Genomic DNA, 16,164 nt, shown 5'->3' with positions numbered 1-16,164 from the left:
GTTGGCGCGTTCACCCAGCACACGCCGCCGTTGGACATTTCCGCCAATCAGGCCGCTCCTTACATGGCCGACTTGGGCAGCGTCAGAGACCAATCGCCTGCGATCTCTGGAGCGAGGGAAAGAAAACGTTGCACCGTGGCCTTTGAAGTTAGTGCCGAGCGGGAGGGTGGTGATTGTGATGATGAACTCTCTGGAACAAGCGGAAGGTAAAAAAAAAAGAACAGGGAGAGGGGGCAAGGCAGCTGGAAGTAGCCGGGGCGCGGGGCAGGGCCACACGGCCACGGCATGCTGTGTAGCAGGCGCGAGATGGGTGTGTTTTTTGTCTTGCAGATCTCAAGGCTTTCGAGAGGAGACTGACCGAGTACATCTCCTGCTTACAGCCGGCGACGGGGCGGTGGCGAAGTGAGTATCCGGGCTGGCTGGCTGTGTGTGTGTGTGTGTGCTCAGAGTGGCGGCGGTGGCGGCTGGGCAGGAGCGCGCAGTCTGAACAATCAGGGTGTTTAATTATTTGGTGGGTGGGTGTATTAGTTGTAAGTTTCACCTAAAATAGTTGCACTTTTGGATGTAGTTTGGTAGCGAGGATACCCCGGGCACCATCAACCGGTCTCATTAAACATACTGCAGGTTGCACTATGTCTGGGGAAATATGATAGATTGAAATTGTCGTTGTAATCACATTACTGTATGAACATTGATCCGATACAGCAACTTATTTTTTTTTAATGTACAGCAAGTGAAATAATGTGCTGGTAAGTCCGCAACTACAGAAACAAACTAGAAATCCCGAGGATCTGGGAACCCTGGTTTGAACCCTGTTATTGTACAATGCCTTTTAAATATAAGCCCAAAAGGAACAATTACGGGGAGGTTACTTTCAATGATTTGGGTGTGGTCTCTAACCAATTTGCATTTTTAAAAATAACTTTTATATCTGTATACAGATCATTGTAGCAAGCAGGGGGTGGAAATGTATTTTAACAGTTGGAAACATCTTGACCCCTTCCAAAGTACATGACTGATGTATACAAGTTTTATATCAAAATTTGTAATTCCCAAATTATACATGTATTAGTGAATTCTGACTTTTCTTACACTTGATGTGATGTGAAGACAATAATCTACATTTGTTAATTGAGGAAAGGGATGGCGATGTATAGGAAATACATTATTTCTCCCCTGTTTCTGTCAGTTTTCTTCATTCTCTTCCTCTTCTTAAGACTTTGCTTGCTGGGGTACAGTTCTGTGGCTGCCATTATTCACATGAGCCTGGAGAATGACAGTCAACACTCTAATCACAAAGAGGAAGGAAGGGACTATTACAGCTGAATTCAATCCTGTCATCAGAATGATTCCACATGCGCACTTCCATCAAGGATTGCTTTTAAGAGTCCTAACCCAATATTCCAATTACCATGGCACCCGATGGCCCAAAAAATCAATTTGGGCCCATTCTCCTGGACCCCAGACCTCCTGTCTTGTGAATAACAATCTTATTTTGTTTCGCAAAACTCTTGTACATTGTATTGCAGCTACAAAAGGCATGGTTATTTTGGAAAATCTTATAAACTGGACAAAAAAGTTTTCCTAAACTAAATGCAATCAATATAATGTATCATCAGTTTATCTGGATATTCTGGACTAAAGAGAAGTCTTACAGTTACCTGTTTTTCAGTAGCACCAATTTCACTGCCCTCGTATAAAGATCAGAGATTGGCACAACAAAGGTGTTCAGAGACAATTACAAGTTTTTATGAATCTTTGTGGAATGTAAGTTGAATGGACACCCTTTCATCAGTAGAAAGGAAGAGATGGCTGCATTTAAATCGACAAGCCTCCCCCATTGCGTTTCTTTTTCTCCTGTAATGACATTTGCAATATAAAGATCTACATGTAGATCCCTACTCCACTCCCCAATACAACGGACTGTGTGAAACATGCAATACAGATAAAGACTTGTATATGGTTAGAATAGATCTTGCGTAAACTGGACAAATTAGATCATTAGGGATCAGCACTCCTATTGCGTTTTAAGTATTTCTTGAAGGAGAGGAATTTTATTGAATTGCTTCATAATCCTATCTATTGTACATGTAGACTTGTGCCTCACTCCTCTGTTTTTGGGTTCTAAGCTGGCAAGTTGATGGTCAGAGATTCTCAACAGACATTTTGTTTGGACTTCCTACTTGGTTGACATTATGACTGCTAAGTGCTGTTCACAGCTCTTCAGTGATACTATGAATGAGGATAAAGCCTGCTCCCAGCCTTCCTGTAACACACAATTTAAAAGCGTAATGATGACAAGAAAGGATTTGGATAACTATATAGGTATCTCCTGTTTCCCCTTTATAATATCTTGGATTATGTGGTAATTCAGTAGAATACCCTTAACTTCCTCTTCCCACTCCGGCCCCACTCACACAAACTAAGAATTTTTCTAATGTTTTTTTTATTGCTGAACTGCACAATGGCTTGAACTACCACTTGATGGATGGGTGTCACATTTCAATATTTTAGATATAAGCAAGTTTTTAGCTTATTGAATGTATCCAGTAAAGAGACGAACCATACAGACAAGGAAGATCGAAGGTTCAATCCCTGGTGCCTCAGTGTCCCTTGTCATGGATGGGAAAACTCAGCCAGGATTTCTGCTCCTTAGCACTATCCAATGTCACTTGAAGTATGCAGGTGTGAAATTTGCATGCGGGCAGGATTGGGTTTGGCTGTAATATCCCCCCCCCCCCCCCCCGAAGTGCTTGAAAAGCCTACTTCTGGTCAAAAAGCCTTTTGAGATTGACCAATGAATAATGGCCACGAGGGTAAAATAACAGAGGCACACCTGTGCCAAGGGACTCAACCGCAGTAAGAATCAAAACAGTCAGGAAATAAGGGTATCAGAGAGAATTGGGGAGGACATTTTAGAAAAGGAATTGCTTTGGAACAATCCATGAAATCTAATGCATCACCTCTGAATTTGTGAATTGCCACTTTTTGAAAACAAACGCAGCCAGTTTTGTAATGAGTTCAAGACAACCCGTGTGTCTCCTCACAGATTGTTGATGTGCTTATTGCACTTATGTCTTCCACAGAGAAGCTTATTCCAACAATAAGTTTATTATTTATTAACAATATACAGTATTAAGGGCCTGCCAAAAACTTTGGTTTGGTGGTGAGCAGAGTTACAATTCAGGCTGCTTCCCTTTATTTTTGCTCAACACAAAAAATCAGCTTCCATAGGCGTGCCTGTGCATTGTATAATCCAAAACCTGATCTTAATGTGCAAAATATCTCAGGGCGAACAATAAAACCACCTACTATTGGGGTACACACTAGAAATAATATGGTCTACCTACTGTGTGATCTGAACTGGTAGAAAACAGCAGGATGGGAGATTGTGTAGCTCAGACTAAATACTGTTAATCTGGATTATTAAGAAAAGGATTACACTGATACAAGAATGAATCAGAATTATTTAAAAATAAAGTCTTAATTCTCTACTTCAGAACTTTTTTTCCCGAAATAAATATCTTTTGATCTGCTTATCCGAGAACGTATGTCATTGTACTGTGAGGATTGTCTTACTGTAGCAACCTGTATTCTGTCCTTCACAAAGACAACTCTTTACCAGAAAGCAGCCACAGAGCCATTTTTAAATTATTACAATGGTAGGCATAGCTGCAAGTTCCAATTAAAAATATATTGAGATGCCAAGAATTTGAAAGAATGAATCTTCATGTCTCTCACTGATAGTTACTTTAAGAAATCTTCAATTACGAACACAGGAATAGGCCATTCAGCCCCTCGAGCCTGTTCTGCCATTTAATTAAATTATGGCTAATCTGTATCCTAAATCCATTTACCTTTCTTGGCTCCATATCCCTTAATACCCTTGGCTAGCAAAAATCTATCAATCTCAGAGATTTAAAATTATTAATTGAGCTAGCATCTACTGCTTTTTGTGGAGAGAGTTTTACACTTCTTTCACCTTTGCGTGAAGAAGTGTTCCATAACTTCTGGATGTAGTTTGGTAGCGAGGATACCCCGGGCACCATCAACCGGTCTCATTAAACATACTTCTGAATGGCCTGGCTCTGATTTTAAGGTTATGTTCCCTTGTCCTAGACTCCCCCCACCCAGCGGAAAAAGTTTCTCTCTACCCTGGCAATTCCTTTCAAAATCCTTAAAACCTCAATCTAATCACCCCGTAACCTTCTATATTCCAAGGAATACAAGCTGAATTTATGTAATCTCTCCTCATAATGTAACCCTTGGACCCCTGGTAACATTCTGTTGAATCTGTGCTTCATTCCTTCCAAGGCCAGTATATCCTTTCTATGGTGCGGTGCCCAGTACTATACACAGTACTCCAGATATGGTGTAACCAGAACTTTGAATAGCTGTAGCAAAACTTCCTCCCCTTTATATTCTAGCCCTCTATCTTTTTTTGGTCCAAAATGGATGACCTTATGCTTACCTGCATTGAAATCCATCTGCCACAGTGTTTCCCACTCGCTTAATCTATCAATGCCTTTTTGTCAATCTATCAACGTCTCTACACTACTTACTATGCCACCAATCTTTGTGTCATCGGCAAACTTGGATATATGGCTCTCCATATTTACTAATGACTTGGATAACACAATAATGAATAGTTGAGGCCCCAGCACAGATCCTTGTGGGATACCACTAGTCACTTCCTTCCAATTCGAGTACACACCCATTATCCCTACTCTCTGTCTTCTACTGTCTAACCAATCTCCTAACCAGGTCAATAATTTGCCTTCAGTTCCATGAGCTTTAATATGATAAGTGCATTTAGAATTTTACTTTCCTTGGAATGCAAATTGTTGCTGTTCTAGTGAAACATGTCCATTTAAAAATTTGGTAACTAAAGTTCAACTTTTTGTTTGCAGTGATTCTCATAGTTGTTTCAGTGTGTACTGCTACAGGTGCCTGGAACTGGTTAATAGATCCTGAAACACAAAAGGTAATTTGAAGCTTTTATATTAGAATTGTCAAAGCATTTTGCTGGGAACAATTAATTATGATTTTGCTTTTTAGTGGTGGTGATAGAAGTTCACTCTGAAAAGGTTCAGTGGATCTGATTTCAGCGTAACAGCCGCTCTACTCGTTTTCCATTCACATTCCCACAAGTTTCAAAAACAGGAATGGCTTTGCTAGGAGAGACCATTTAGAAAAAAATATTTTTTTTGATGAGATAGTAGAGAGGGTAGATGAGGGCAATGCAGTTGATGTGGTGTATATGGACTTTCAAAAGGCGTTTGATAAAGTACCGCACGGTAGGCTTATCAAGATTGCGACCCATGGAATAAAAGGGGTAGTAGCAACGTGACTACAGAATTGGCTAAGGGACAGGAAACAGAGTAGTGGTGAATGGTTGTTTTTCGGCCTGAAGGGAGATGTACAGTAGTGTTCCCCAGGGGTAAGTGCTGGGACCATTGCTTTTCTTGACATATATTAATGACTTGGACTTGGGTGCACAGGGCACAATTTCAAAATTTGCAGATGACACAAAACTTGGAAGAGTAGTAAACAGTGAGGAGGATAGTGATAGGCTTTAAGAGGATATAGGCAGGCTGGTGGCATGGGTGAACACGTGGCAGATGAAATTTAATGCAGAAAAATGCAAAGTGATACACTTCGGTAAGAAGAACGAGGAGAGGCAATATAAACGAGGAGGCACAACTCTAAAAGGGGTACAGGAAGAGAGATCTGGGGGTATATGTGCACAAATCATTGAAGGTGGCAGGGCAGATTGAGAAAGCGGTTAAAAAGTATACGGATCCTGGGCTTTATAAATAGAGGCATAGAGTACAAAAGTATGGAAGTCACGATGAACCTTTATAAAACACTGGTTCGACCACAATTGGAGTATTGTGTCCAGTTCTGGAAAGAACTTCTGGAAAGATGTGAAGGTGCAGAAGAGATTTATTAGAATGGTTCCAGGGATGAGGGACTTTAGATACGTGGATAGACTGGAGAAGCTGGGGTTGTTCTCCTAGGAACAGAGACGGTTGCAAGGAGATTTAATAGAGGTATTCAAAATCATGAAGGGTCTAAACAGAGTAGATAGAGAGAAACTGTTCCCATTGGCGGAAGGGTCAAGGACCAGAGGATGTAGATTTCAGGTGATTGGCAAAAAAACCAAAGGTGACCTGAGGAAAAACTTCTTTGCACAGCGAGTGGTTAGGATCTGGAATGCACAGCCCGAGGTGGTGGTGGAAACAGATTCAATCATGGTCTTCAAATGGAAACTGAATAAGTACTTGAAATGAAAAAAATTGCAGGGCTACGGGGAAAGGATGGGGGAGTGGGACTGACTGGATTGGTTTTGCATCGAACCGGCGTGGACTTGATGGGCCAAATGGCCTCTTTCCATGCTGTAATCTTTCTATGATTCTATAAATTTCAGCCTATTCAAAATGGAAGGATTAGAATTCAGTTTGTTTTCTGGCACTTTGTAAGCCAGGAAATAGTCCTAAGGAAAACCGAATGACTATTATCGTTACTTAAACATTGTATGAGAAATGACAATAATATAGATGACTGGTTTGTTTGAGGATTTTGGCATGGCAAGATTGAGTATGCAAAGCCATGCATACTATGTTCTCATGGTCTGAGTTTAGATGTTGCCTCATTGCATTAAAGATCTAAATCTTCCAACCTTTGAATTATGATTTCATGGCTAGATTCACAGTACACTTTTGAATTTTTGTTTGAAATATTGCAATGTTGTCTTCCAAAATGAGGGGATCAGGCAAATCTTCAGATTTTGTCTGCTTGAAACCTGCTCCTTTTTTTGAGAGCTAATTTGCCTATTGACTGTTGCTTCTCATTTGGATTATGTAGTGAACAATTAAGGCTGTCCTTGTGTCAATCTTTTCCTGTTGCTTCCTTTGATTAAAATATATGTTCCCTTTTTTTTGCTCGTTGCACGTTCCATGTGGGATCATTAAAACAGTTCTAGGAGATACTGCAGCTTGGTTGGGCACCAACAGAAGAAAAAACATAGTAACCTAAACAAACTTGCTGTAGCTGCCTATAAAATGCTGCAGCTTAAACAAGTTTCTGCAGTGACAGGCCAAATTTCTAATGTGTGAATAGAAGACAGTATACCTATGGCACATTATCGATCCCACTGAGCTCAGTGATTTAGATTGCTGTGTTGGCTATAAATTGACCTTTTAGTGTGAAAATGATCCTGGAAATGTGCTATACCCAAGTATAATCATCTGAAACAGGTTGTCAGATATTGGATCCACCATAAATGTTTCCAGCTAACCATTATGGCTGGTGCAAGTGATGCCGATGACAAATGCACAATGGTCAATTACTTGAGAATGTCCTCAGTTGAATTGTCCATGAGAACTTTTAGAACAATCTTACCTACACGCAGTAGGCCTGGATAACCCAACAGCTTTGAGACCCTTCATACAATTTTGGTAATGGGCAACTGTGGCCTTGTATTATACCCCTAATTGTGATTAGATGTAATTGGTGGAGTACCTCAGATGGTTAAGCAGTGAGTAGCTGAGCTACAGAGATGAGAAGATGACTGGTTTCATCCCTGTGTGGTGATGTGCTGATTTGAGTGGCGCTAACAATGTTACAATGGGTTTCAGTGCCACTGGGTTGGGAAGCAGGAAAAAATTGGCCAGGGTTCTTGCTTCCTACCACTATCCAGCAACCCTTGTTAGAAGTGTGTGGATGTCATGAGAGGGCACGATCAGGATCTGCTGGAATTACCTCTTAGTCTAACAGGTTTTCAATACTCACATATCAACAAAGCTACTTGAATAAAATACTGGAGTGTGTCTAGCATTGTAAAACCATATTACAGTGAGAAGTTCACACCTTTTAAGAAAGAGGGGGGATGAAATTGGTGATTGTATGGAAAAATGTAGATGATCTGGCACTCTAGGGAACATTAGATCTATTCCTGCTCAATTTGTGAAAATGTTATTTGTGGAGCACAACATGCAGGATGGAATAATAAGATTGTAATACTTAAGACTAGCAAATTTCCCAAATGTTTTGGGGGGAATCTTAGTCCTTTATGATCTTAAAAATCTCGCTTGTGTTTAGAGATTGAATGAATGGATTAGTAGAGTTCCTAAAGTAAATTATGTATGGTCCTTGGAAAGAACAGGTTAGGTGGGCAAATGTTCTTTTCTTGTTCCATATTTTACTGCTTTCAGTGTGTATTGAAGCAGCTGTTACTACTGATGTTGGTGTTGATGACTTTTAGTTTCATTTTTAATTCTAGTGTTTGACAAATTGAAACAACTTTATTTCCAATATAAGACAATTGTGGTAAGATAAATGACTGCCAGACTGACACAAATTGTAAAATGAGTTTAATATATAGCTGTGTTTCTGTAAATCACTGATGTTGCTGACATAACAATACCCACTTGATTTTATTTACAAATGTTACTTATTTGTTGTACACGGAAACAATATTTTAAAAAGTTATTTCAGTTATATTTTTACCCTTAGGTATCATTTTTCACATCACTATGGAATCATCCATTCTTCACAATCAGCTGTATAACTCTTATTGGTTTATTCTTTGCTGGAATACATAAAAGAGTGGTTGCACCATCAATGTATCCTTTTAGTGGTGTGTTCTTCAAAATGTGAATCAAATTGTCATGGATGGAATTTGCAGAATGAAGAGGAAGATAGTTGTTTCGATGCCTCTGCAAAAGCTGACTACCTAATTTTTAGTAAAGATGCAGAGATGAACTTCGTCTCCACTCAATGTGCTAATACTTGGGAATATTTAGTGTGCTGTTTACTATGAAACTTGCAAACATTCAAAACATTTAACTAATACAGAAACCATTAGCAGCTAAAGTTCTTCAACTTTTTTTGTTATAGTTCTACAATACAATTTTCTTTACTGCATTCTGGTGAGTAGTTTGTCATTCTAGTAGAGTTAACAAACCTGCAGTGTTTCTTGTAGAACACTACAGATATCATATAACCCCAGTTTTAAGTGATGAATAATTGGTTTTCCTTAACGTATCGCTTGCAGCATTGCTGCAAGATGTCGAACTGTTTTGGCAGAGTACAATATGTCATGTGATGATGTAAGTATCTGTTTCCATAGCCAGAGTATCTGGGAAATGTACATAAATATTGCGTGGGTTTTAAATGTCGAAGTACTACCTGATTTGAGTACGGCTGTCATTTGCTTTTTTAGTATAGTGTACAAATGTCTGAATTTGCTTATGAATTCATTTTTCTGCTGGTTTTGTTTTTTAAAAAAACCTGCCCTGTTCTGTGCTTTTGGCACATTGCAAGTACTTTTTTCTGTGTGCAGGCTTTTCCTTTTCTTAAAAATTGTTTTAAACTTTCTCCGGTTGCATGAGTAATAGACAAAAAGTAAGGAAGTGAGAAACTAGTGAATAGTGGAACCATGTTAAAAGTGTACTAGAATTGCTATTGAATTGTGAAGTGTATGTGTTATTTTTATGTGTCTTGAGTTTGGTGCCCTGCTGGCATCCTTCGCTACAGATGCAAAACAATATTTTATAAAACTCCAGTCATTTTGTGATGGGTTCTTAGCGGAAGGCAGAAATTTACAAACAATTACAACTCCCTCTGGTTTTGAGTTTACGAGCAGCTACAATTACTTAGATTTGCCTATTTCCATCACTTCCTCTCATAGGGAGGGATGAGCAGTGCATTAAAGAGCTAAACAGCAAAACCATGCAGTTGTCTCCAGACGAGTCATGAGCAGTGCCGCAGCAGGTACCTTTTCAAATTGGTCCAAGTTTCAAATCAATATCTGTAAGGGATTTGGTCTAATTCAGAGGTTGGTATTTTGGAATGGTTAGTATACAAAACAATATGAATCTTCCCTTTGTTGTAAACTGAATAGGAATAGATCTCTTCACTTTTGTTTGCCATGCATCTTGTTGTCCCCATACTCTTATCTCCAGTGTGCCAAAATAGGAAAGGAGCAACACGACGACTGTTTGTCGCTGGGTGACTACAATAGTTACAGCACAAGAAATCAAATTTAATCAGTAAATTTTACCTTCAAATTCATTTTTTCTCTTTCACAATTTATCCATTTTATATATTTCCCTGTTGCTGAAATTCAGCGAACTCAGCAATCACTAATATGGGTTACTTTATTCAATCCATTTTTGGTTGGGAGGCAAGACTGCTAATTGTCTTCCACTGCTGGATGATTGCATCTATGGTCCCTAGCTCTTAAGTATGCTTCAAGAAAGGGATTTCATTCTTCTATTATTAAAGATGTAGTAACAGGGCACTTAGAAAATCGTAATATGATTAAGCAGAGTCAACATGATTTTATGAAAGGGAAATCGTGTTTGACAATCTATTATGGTTTTTTGAGGGTGTAACTAGCAGAGTAGATAAGGGGGAACCAGTGGATGTAGTATATTTGGATTTTCGAAAGGCATTCGATAAGATGCCACATGAGGTTGTTAGGCAAGATTAGGGCTCATGGGATTGGGGGTAATATATTAGCATGGATTGAGGATTGGCTAACGGACAGAAAACAGAGAGCAGGAATAAGCAGGTCATTTTTGGGTTGGCAAGTTGTAACTAGTGGGGTGCCGCAAGGATCAGTGCTTGGGCCTCAGCTGTTTATAATATGTATCAATGACTTAGATGAGGGGACCGAGTGTAATGTATCCAAGTTTGCTGCTGATGCAAAGCTAGGTGGGAAAGTAAGCTGTGAGGAGGACGCAAAGAGGCTACAAAGGGATATGGACAGGTTAAGCGAGTGGGCAAGAAGGTGGCAGATGGAGTATAATGTGGGAAAATGTGAGATTATCCACTTTGGTAGGAAGAATAAAAAAGCAGAATATTTTTTAAAAGTTGAAACTAGGAAATGTCAGTAGTCAGAGGGATTTGGGTGTCCTTGTATGTGAATCACAAAGTTAACGTGCAGGTACAGCAAGCAATTAGGAAGGCAAATGGTATGTTAGCCTTTATTGCAAGAGGGTTGGAGTATAAGAGTAATGAGGTCTAGCTGCAATTATATAGGGCTCTGGTGAAACCACACCTGGAGTACTGTGTACAGTTTTGGTCTCCTTATCTAAGGAAGGAGATACTTGCCTTTGAGTGGGTGCAACAAAGTTTCACTATATTGATTCCTGGGATGAGAGGGTTATCCTATGAGGAGAGATTGTGCAGAATGGGCCTATATTCTCTGGAGTTTAGAAGAATGAGGGGTGACCTCATTGAAACTCTGAGGGCTTGACAGGCTAGATGCTCTTCCCCTGGCTGGAGAGTCTAGAACTAGAGGTCATTGTCTCAAGATAAGAGGTTGGCCATTTAGGACCGAGATGAGGAAACATTTCTTCACTCAGAGGGTTGTGAATCTTTGGAATTCTCCACCCCAGAGGGCTGTGGATGCTCAGTAGTTGAGTATAATCAAGGCTGAGAGTGATAAATTTTTGGACACTAAGGGAATCAAGGGATATGGGCATAGGTCAGGAAAGTGGAGTTGAGGTAGAAGATCAGCCATGATCTTATTGAATGGCGGAGCAGGCTAGAGGGGCCGTATGGCCTACTCCTATTTCTTATGTTCGCCCATTTAATGTTGTCTATTAGTGGTAGCACCTTTTAAATGGATTTGTTCCATTGTTTGTTTCAGTTACTGATGCAACCACCACCTGGGAAAGTCCCAACCAACATCTAGCTCAAGCTGGCTTGTCAATTTTTGGGTACATTTGCATTACGACTATAATGTCAGTGCAAAGCAGTTTCAAACTGATGTTGCAATTATAGGGCCTGACCTGACACTAAAGTGGAACTGAAATTGCTTCACACGTCTGCTAAACTTGTATTTTAAATGCACCTTTTACTTCAGGAACCTGTTCCCCATCTCCTTTTAAATCCCCTTTTGTAACTGAGAGACCTGTCCAGCTCCCTCATCTTCCATATGCTGCTCCTTGCTTCTCATGTGTTGTTCTAATGTTCCCTAGACTGCCTGATCATCTACATTTTTCCATACAATCACCAATTTCATTCCCCCTCTTTCCTAAAAAAAAAACTTCTCGCTGTAATATGGTTTTACAATGCTCGACACACTCCTGTATTTCATTCAAGTAGCTTTGTTGATATGCGAGTATTGAAAACCTGTTAGACTAAAAGGTAATTCTAGCAGATCCTGATCGTGCCCTCTCGTGACGTCCACACACTTCTAACAAGGGTTGCTGGATAGTGGTCGGAAGCAAGAAAACAGACCAATTTTTTCCTGTTCCCTAACCCAGTGGCACTGAAACCCATTATAACATCATTAGCATCACTCAAGTCAGCACAACATTGCACAGGGATGAAAACGGTGATCTTCCTTCTCACGTGGCAACTCAAAAGCTCTAGAAAGGAGAGGGGGAAAAAGAAAAGTGAAAATCAGGAGGCGATCAATGAGAGAAAAGTGGAGAATAGACAAAGGTGAAAGAGTCAATGAAATAGTAGTGGAGGAGGAGACAGAGCGAAACACACAAGCAGAGAAGGAGGCAGATTTTTTTTTAAAAAAGCTTTCTTTTTGTAGATTTATCACCACCTGTATCCTTAGCTGGAGGAGCATAAGATGTTGAGAGTTGTTAATGGGTTCCAGCCAAGAAAGTTTGAGAACCAGTGACACTGATAGTTTTGTTTAAATTTATTGTCAAGAATGACCGTGGGCTTGTGAGCCTTGAGTGAAGGTGTGTGGGTATGGATCTAGTGTCCCTCGTTTTGTGAGTGCTACATCTATGGTTTCAGTCCTTTAGCTTTCACTTGTTTGTAGGATATTACTGTTATGCTGACATATCAGGCTCAATTTTGAAATTGGGTTGGCAACGGGGGTGGGGGGGTGGTGAAGGTGCGTGTGGCAGACCCACATAAACAAAACTTACTGTTTCCGACTTGATCGCATCGTAATTGATGGTGATTAACGTCCTCTCCGGGTTTCGCGCTCGGCAGCCAACCTGTCAACATGAGTGGGGGAGGAGGGAGAGATGTCATCCGGCGCTGGAATCGAAGATCGGGTTGTGGGGAGGGGGGGGAGGAGTGGAAGATCCACGGGGGGAGGGGGGGAGGAGTGGAAGATGGGAGGGGGGAGGAGTGGGAGATCCGCGGGGGGGGAGGGAGGGGGTGGGAGATCCGCGGGGGGGGAGGGAGGGGGTGGGAGATCCGCGGGGGGGGAGGGAGGGGGTGGGAGATCCGCGGGGGGGGAGGGAGGGGGTGGGAGATCCGCGGGGGGGGAGGGAGGGGGTGGGAGATCCGCGGGGGGGGAGGGAGGGGGTGGGAGATCCGCGGGGGGGGAGGGAGGGGGTGGGAGATCCGCGGGGGGGGTGGGAGATCCGCGGGGGGGGAGGGAGATCCGCGGGGGGGGGGGAGATCCGCGGGGGGGCCTCCGAGCAGGGTGGAAAGGTAGGTTGATTTTGTGTTTTAACTTTATGCATGGTTCTTTTATTTAATTTATTTTGTTTCTTTTTGCCTGATCCGGCCCTTCAGGCATGAATCAGAAGCAGTGGTCAAGCTGCCCAGGTAAGTTTTTTAAAAAATCGTTTCAACTACCTGTCACAAGTAAAGTGCCTTAAGTACCTCATTGAGGTACATTTAGTTCTTTATCATCCCGCCGGCTTTAATTGTTGGCGGGACTTCCGGTTTTGGGACGCCCGCAGGTGCGTCCGTGAGGAACTCGGAAGCTGGCAGGTTGGAGCCGGCTTCCGAACCCGAACTGGATTTCCCCGATTTTCAGAGCCCCCCGTCCCCAATGCACTCGCAATTTCCCGGGAAAATCGAGCCCATGGATTTCTTTTAATTAGCTATTCAAATCATATCATATTGTATGTTGCAAATTGTCAGTGCTTTGTGCAATAACTCCTGTGTATTTTAGTTTTATAAATGTATAGAAACTCTACTTTCTTGTAACTTCTCTTTTTTTTAACTTATTTTTCACCCCTCTAGACTGGAAAACTAATATTGAAGCCCAGGCCCCATGTCCAATGACGAATCTATGTGCAAGTTGTTCTGTGGCTCTTTGAAAAGGTGAAAATAACTTCAAATGCAACACTGCACAAGTCCACTGATGCAATGCTCCTTTTGGTGTCAACATCCTTATTTGCAGCTAGGTAAAGCTCCCTAGAACACAAAAAATCTTCAGCAATAGAGGTGCATTTTACGAGAAATCTAATATTGCAGCTAGCAGGTCAGAGATTTTGGATAACTTGGTATAAAATACAATTTGGAACTTGTATTTAAATCTTGCCAGGTCACTTTAATTTATTAGAAAAGTTCTAGGTTCTTGTATTTTAACTTTTGAGCTGGACTGCTCATTTTATTATTGATATGGTTTTGTAACTAGTTTGTGTGTGTATATACCGACTCACAAAATACAATATCAAGGATTTAAAAACTGACCGATTCTCATTGATTGAAAATTGGGCTGAACTATATCAGGAACTGTTCCAACAAGATTGCTAAACCATTGTTGCATGCCTTTATTCTTCCAATCCATTGTTTGCCCTCCGTACAGACGCTTTTATAAAGTTATGAGCATGTTCGGTTGCTGAGTTATCTTTACTGTTCACCACTGCTATTTGTTATGAGGCATCTGTCTCCTTATTCCATTTAGACTGGAGATGAATTAGAAATGGATCACCAGTGCTTTGGGTGAGAACTTGAATCCTTCGATCTGCCAAATTGTGTTCTGTAAGACTCTATTTATAGGAAGAGATTATTTGTTTCATTTGTTTTGCAAACTAAAGATTCTAATTTTACTTCTCAATTATGCAGACTTGTATAACCATGTAGGAATGGACTTTTTCAATCTTGCAGTTGTTCATTTCTCTTGCATTGCAATTCTAGAACGTATTACTGTTCTACATTTGTCTCTTTGTATTTTAATGACTTGAATGATTTAAAGTTTTAAATTTTAAAAGCATCATGACTTTGTAAATGTTTTTCAGCCACTTGAATTTTGTAGGCCTGTGTACATAGCAATAAACAATTTATATGGAAATGTTTTTTTTGAAAAATGAACACAATACAATTGCATGAATCTATCCCATGTTTGAATACACTAGATAACAAGGATGGGATTTAAATATTTAAGATATGATGAAAAGGCAAGTAGATTGTCTGACATTGTTGTGAATGAGCCAGAATTTACTCCAGTTGAACACCAGGAAGACCAAAGCAATTGTTTTAAGCCCTCAACAAAAACTCTGGCACCTTGGTACTGCTTCCATCCCCCTCCCTTAGCTGCTCACTCAGGCTGTCTGAAACCTCACAATCTGTTTGGGAGCTGAGCTTCAAATTATATATCTCATCCATTTTTCACCAGAACTACTTCCTTCCATCTTCACAACATCTGTCTCCAACACACCACTGACCAAATCCTTATCCATGCATTTGTCACCTATCGTCTCAATTTCACCAGTGCTCTTGCCAGCTATCTGACCAAGAACCTCCTTTAAACTTCAACTCATTCAAAACTTCACTCCCTGCTTCTTTTCCATTCAGCCATCACCCCTTTCTCACTGATCTACAGCGGCTCCTTGTCCCCAAAGCATTGAATTAAAAGCCTCATACTTTTATTCTTTGGAATTTTGAAGAATGAGAGGTGATCTCATTAAGAATTCTGTACGTTTGAGGGCTTGACAGGGTAGATGCTGAGAGGCTGTTTCCTCTGGCTGGAGAGTCTAGAATTCGGGGTCGTAGTCTCAAGATAAGAGGTTGGCCCTTTAGGACCAAGATGAGGAAAAATTTCTTCATTCAGAGGGTTGTGAATCTTTGGAATTCTCTACCTCAGAGGGCTGTAGATGCTCAGTCATTGAGTGAGTATATTCGAGACTCAAATCGATAGATTTTTGAACACCAAGGGAATCAAGGGATATTGGGATTGGGTGGGAAAGTGGAGTAGAGGTAGATGATTAGCCACGATCTTATTGAATGGCAGAGCATGCTCAAGGGGCTGTATGGCCTACTCGTGCTCCTATTTCTTATGTAGAAATCCCTTTTACAGGCTTGCCCCACCATACCTCGGCAAACAATTCCAGCCTTCCACCCCCTCCTATGCCCACTTGTCCTCTGACTCTGAACTTAAAGGATTACCTCCCTCCCTTCATTCGACTATTAGTAACAGAGCCTTCAGCTGCCTAGCCC

General features: G+C 40.9%; 1 protein-coding gene across 3 annotated transcripts; it reads left to right on the top strand.

Annotated features, from left to right (window-relative positions):
• The first annotated feature begins 5 nt into the window (after positions 1-5).
• cnep1r1 (CTD nuclear envelope phosphatase 1 regulatory subunit 1) lies at positions 6-15,005 on the top strand. 3 transcript variants are annotated; one of them, XM_067997909.1, is made up of 7 exons: positions 6-206; positions 331-402; positions 4,911-4,984; positions 8,518-8,627; positions 9,059-9,113; positions 13,966-14,046; positions 14,633-15,005. In XM_067997909.1, exons 1-6 carry the CDS (start codon positions 179-181, stop codon positions 14,005-14,007), a joined length of 381 nt encoding a protein of 126 aa, XP_067854010.1. In that variant the 5' UTR covers positions 6-178; the 3' UTR covers positions 14,008-14,046; positions 14,633-15,005. The 3 variants fall into 3 exon arrangements, 2 of the variants coding, with proteins under 2 accessions (XP_067854010.1, XP_067854011.1); XR_010965954.1 differs by having other exon boundaries at positions 7-206; positions 13,966-14,129; XM_067997910.1 differs by lacking the exon at positions 331-402 and having other exon boundaries at positions 13,966-15,005.
• The last annotated feature ends 1,159 nt before the right edge of the window (positions 15,006-16,164 follow it).

Source organism: Heptranchias perlo, chromosome 16 (genome assembly GCF_035084215.1).
Source record: "Heptranchias perlo isolate sHepPer1 chromosome 16, sHepPer1.hap1, whole genome shotgun sequence".
Classification (NCBI taxonomy): Eukaryota; Metazoa; Chordata; class Chondrichthyes; order Hexanchiformes; family Hexanchidae; genus Heptranchias; species Heptranchias perlo.
This window is presented reverse-complemented; position numbering and strand designations above follow the sequence as displayed.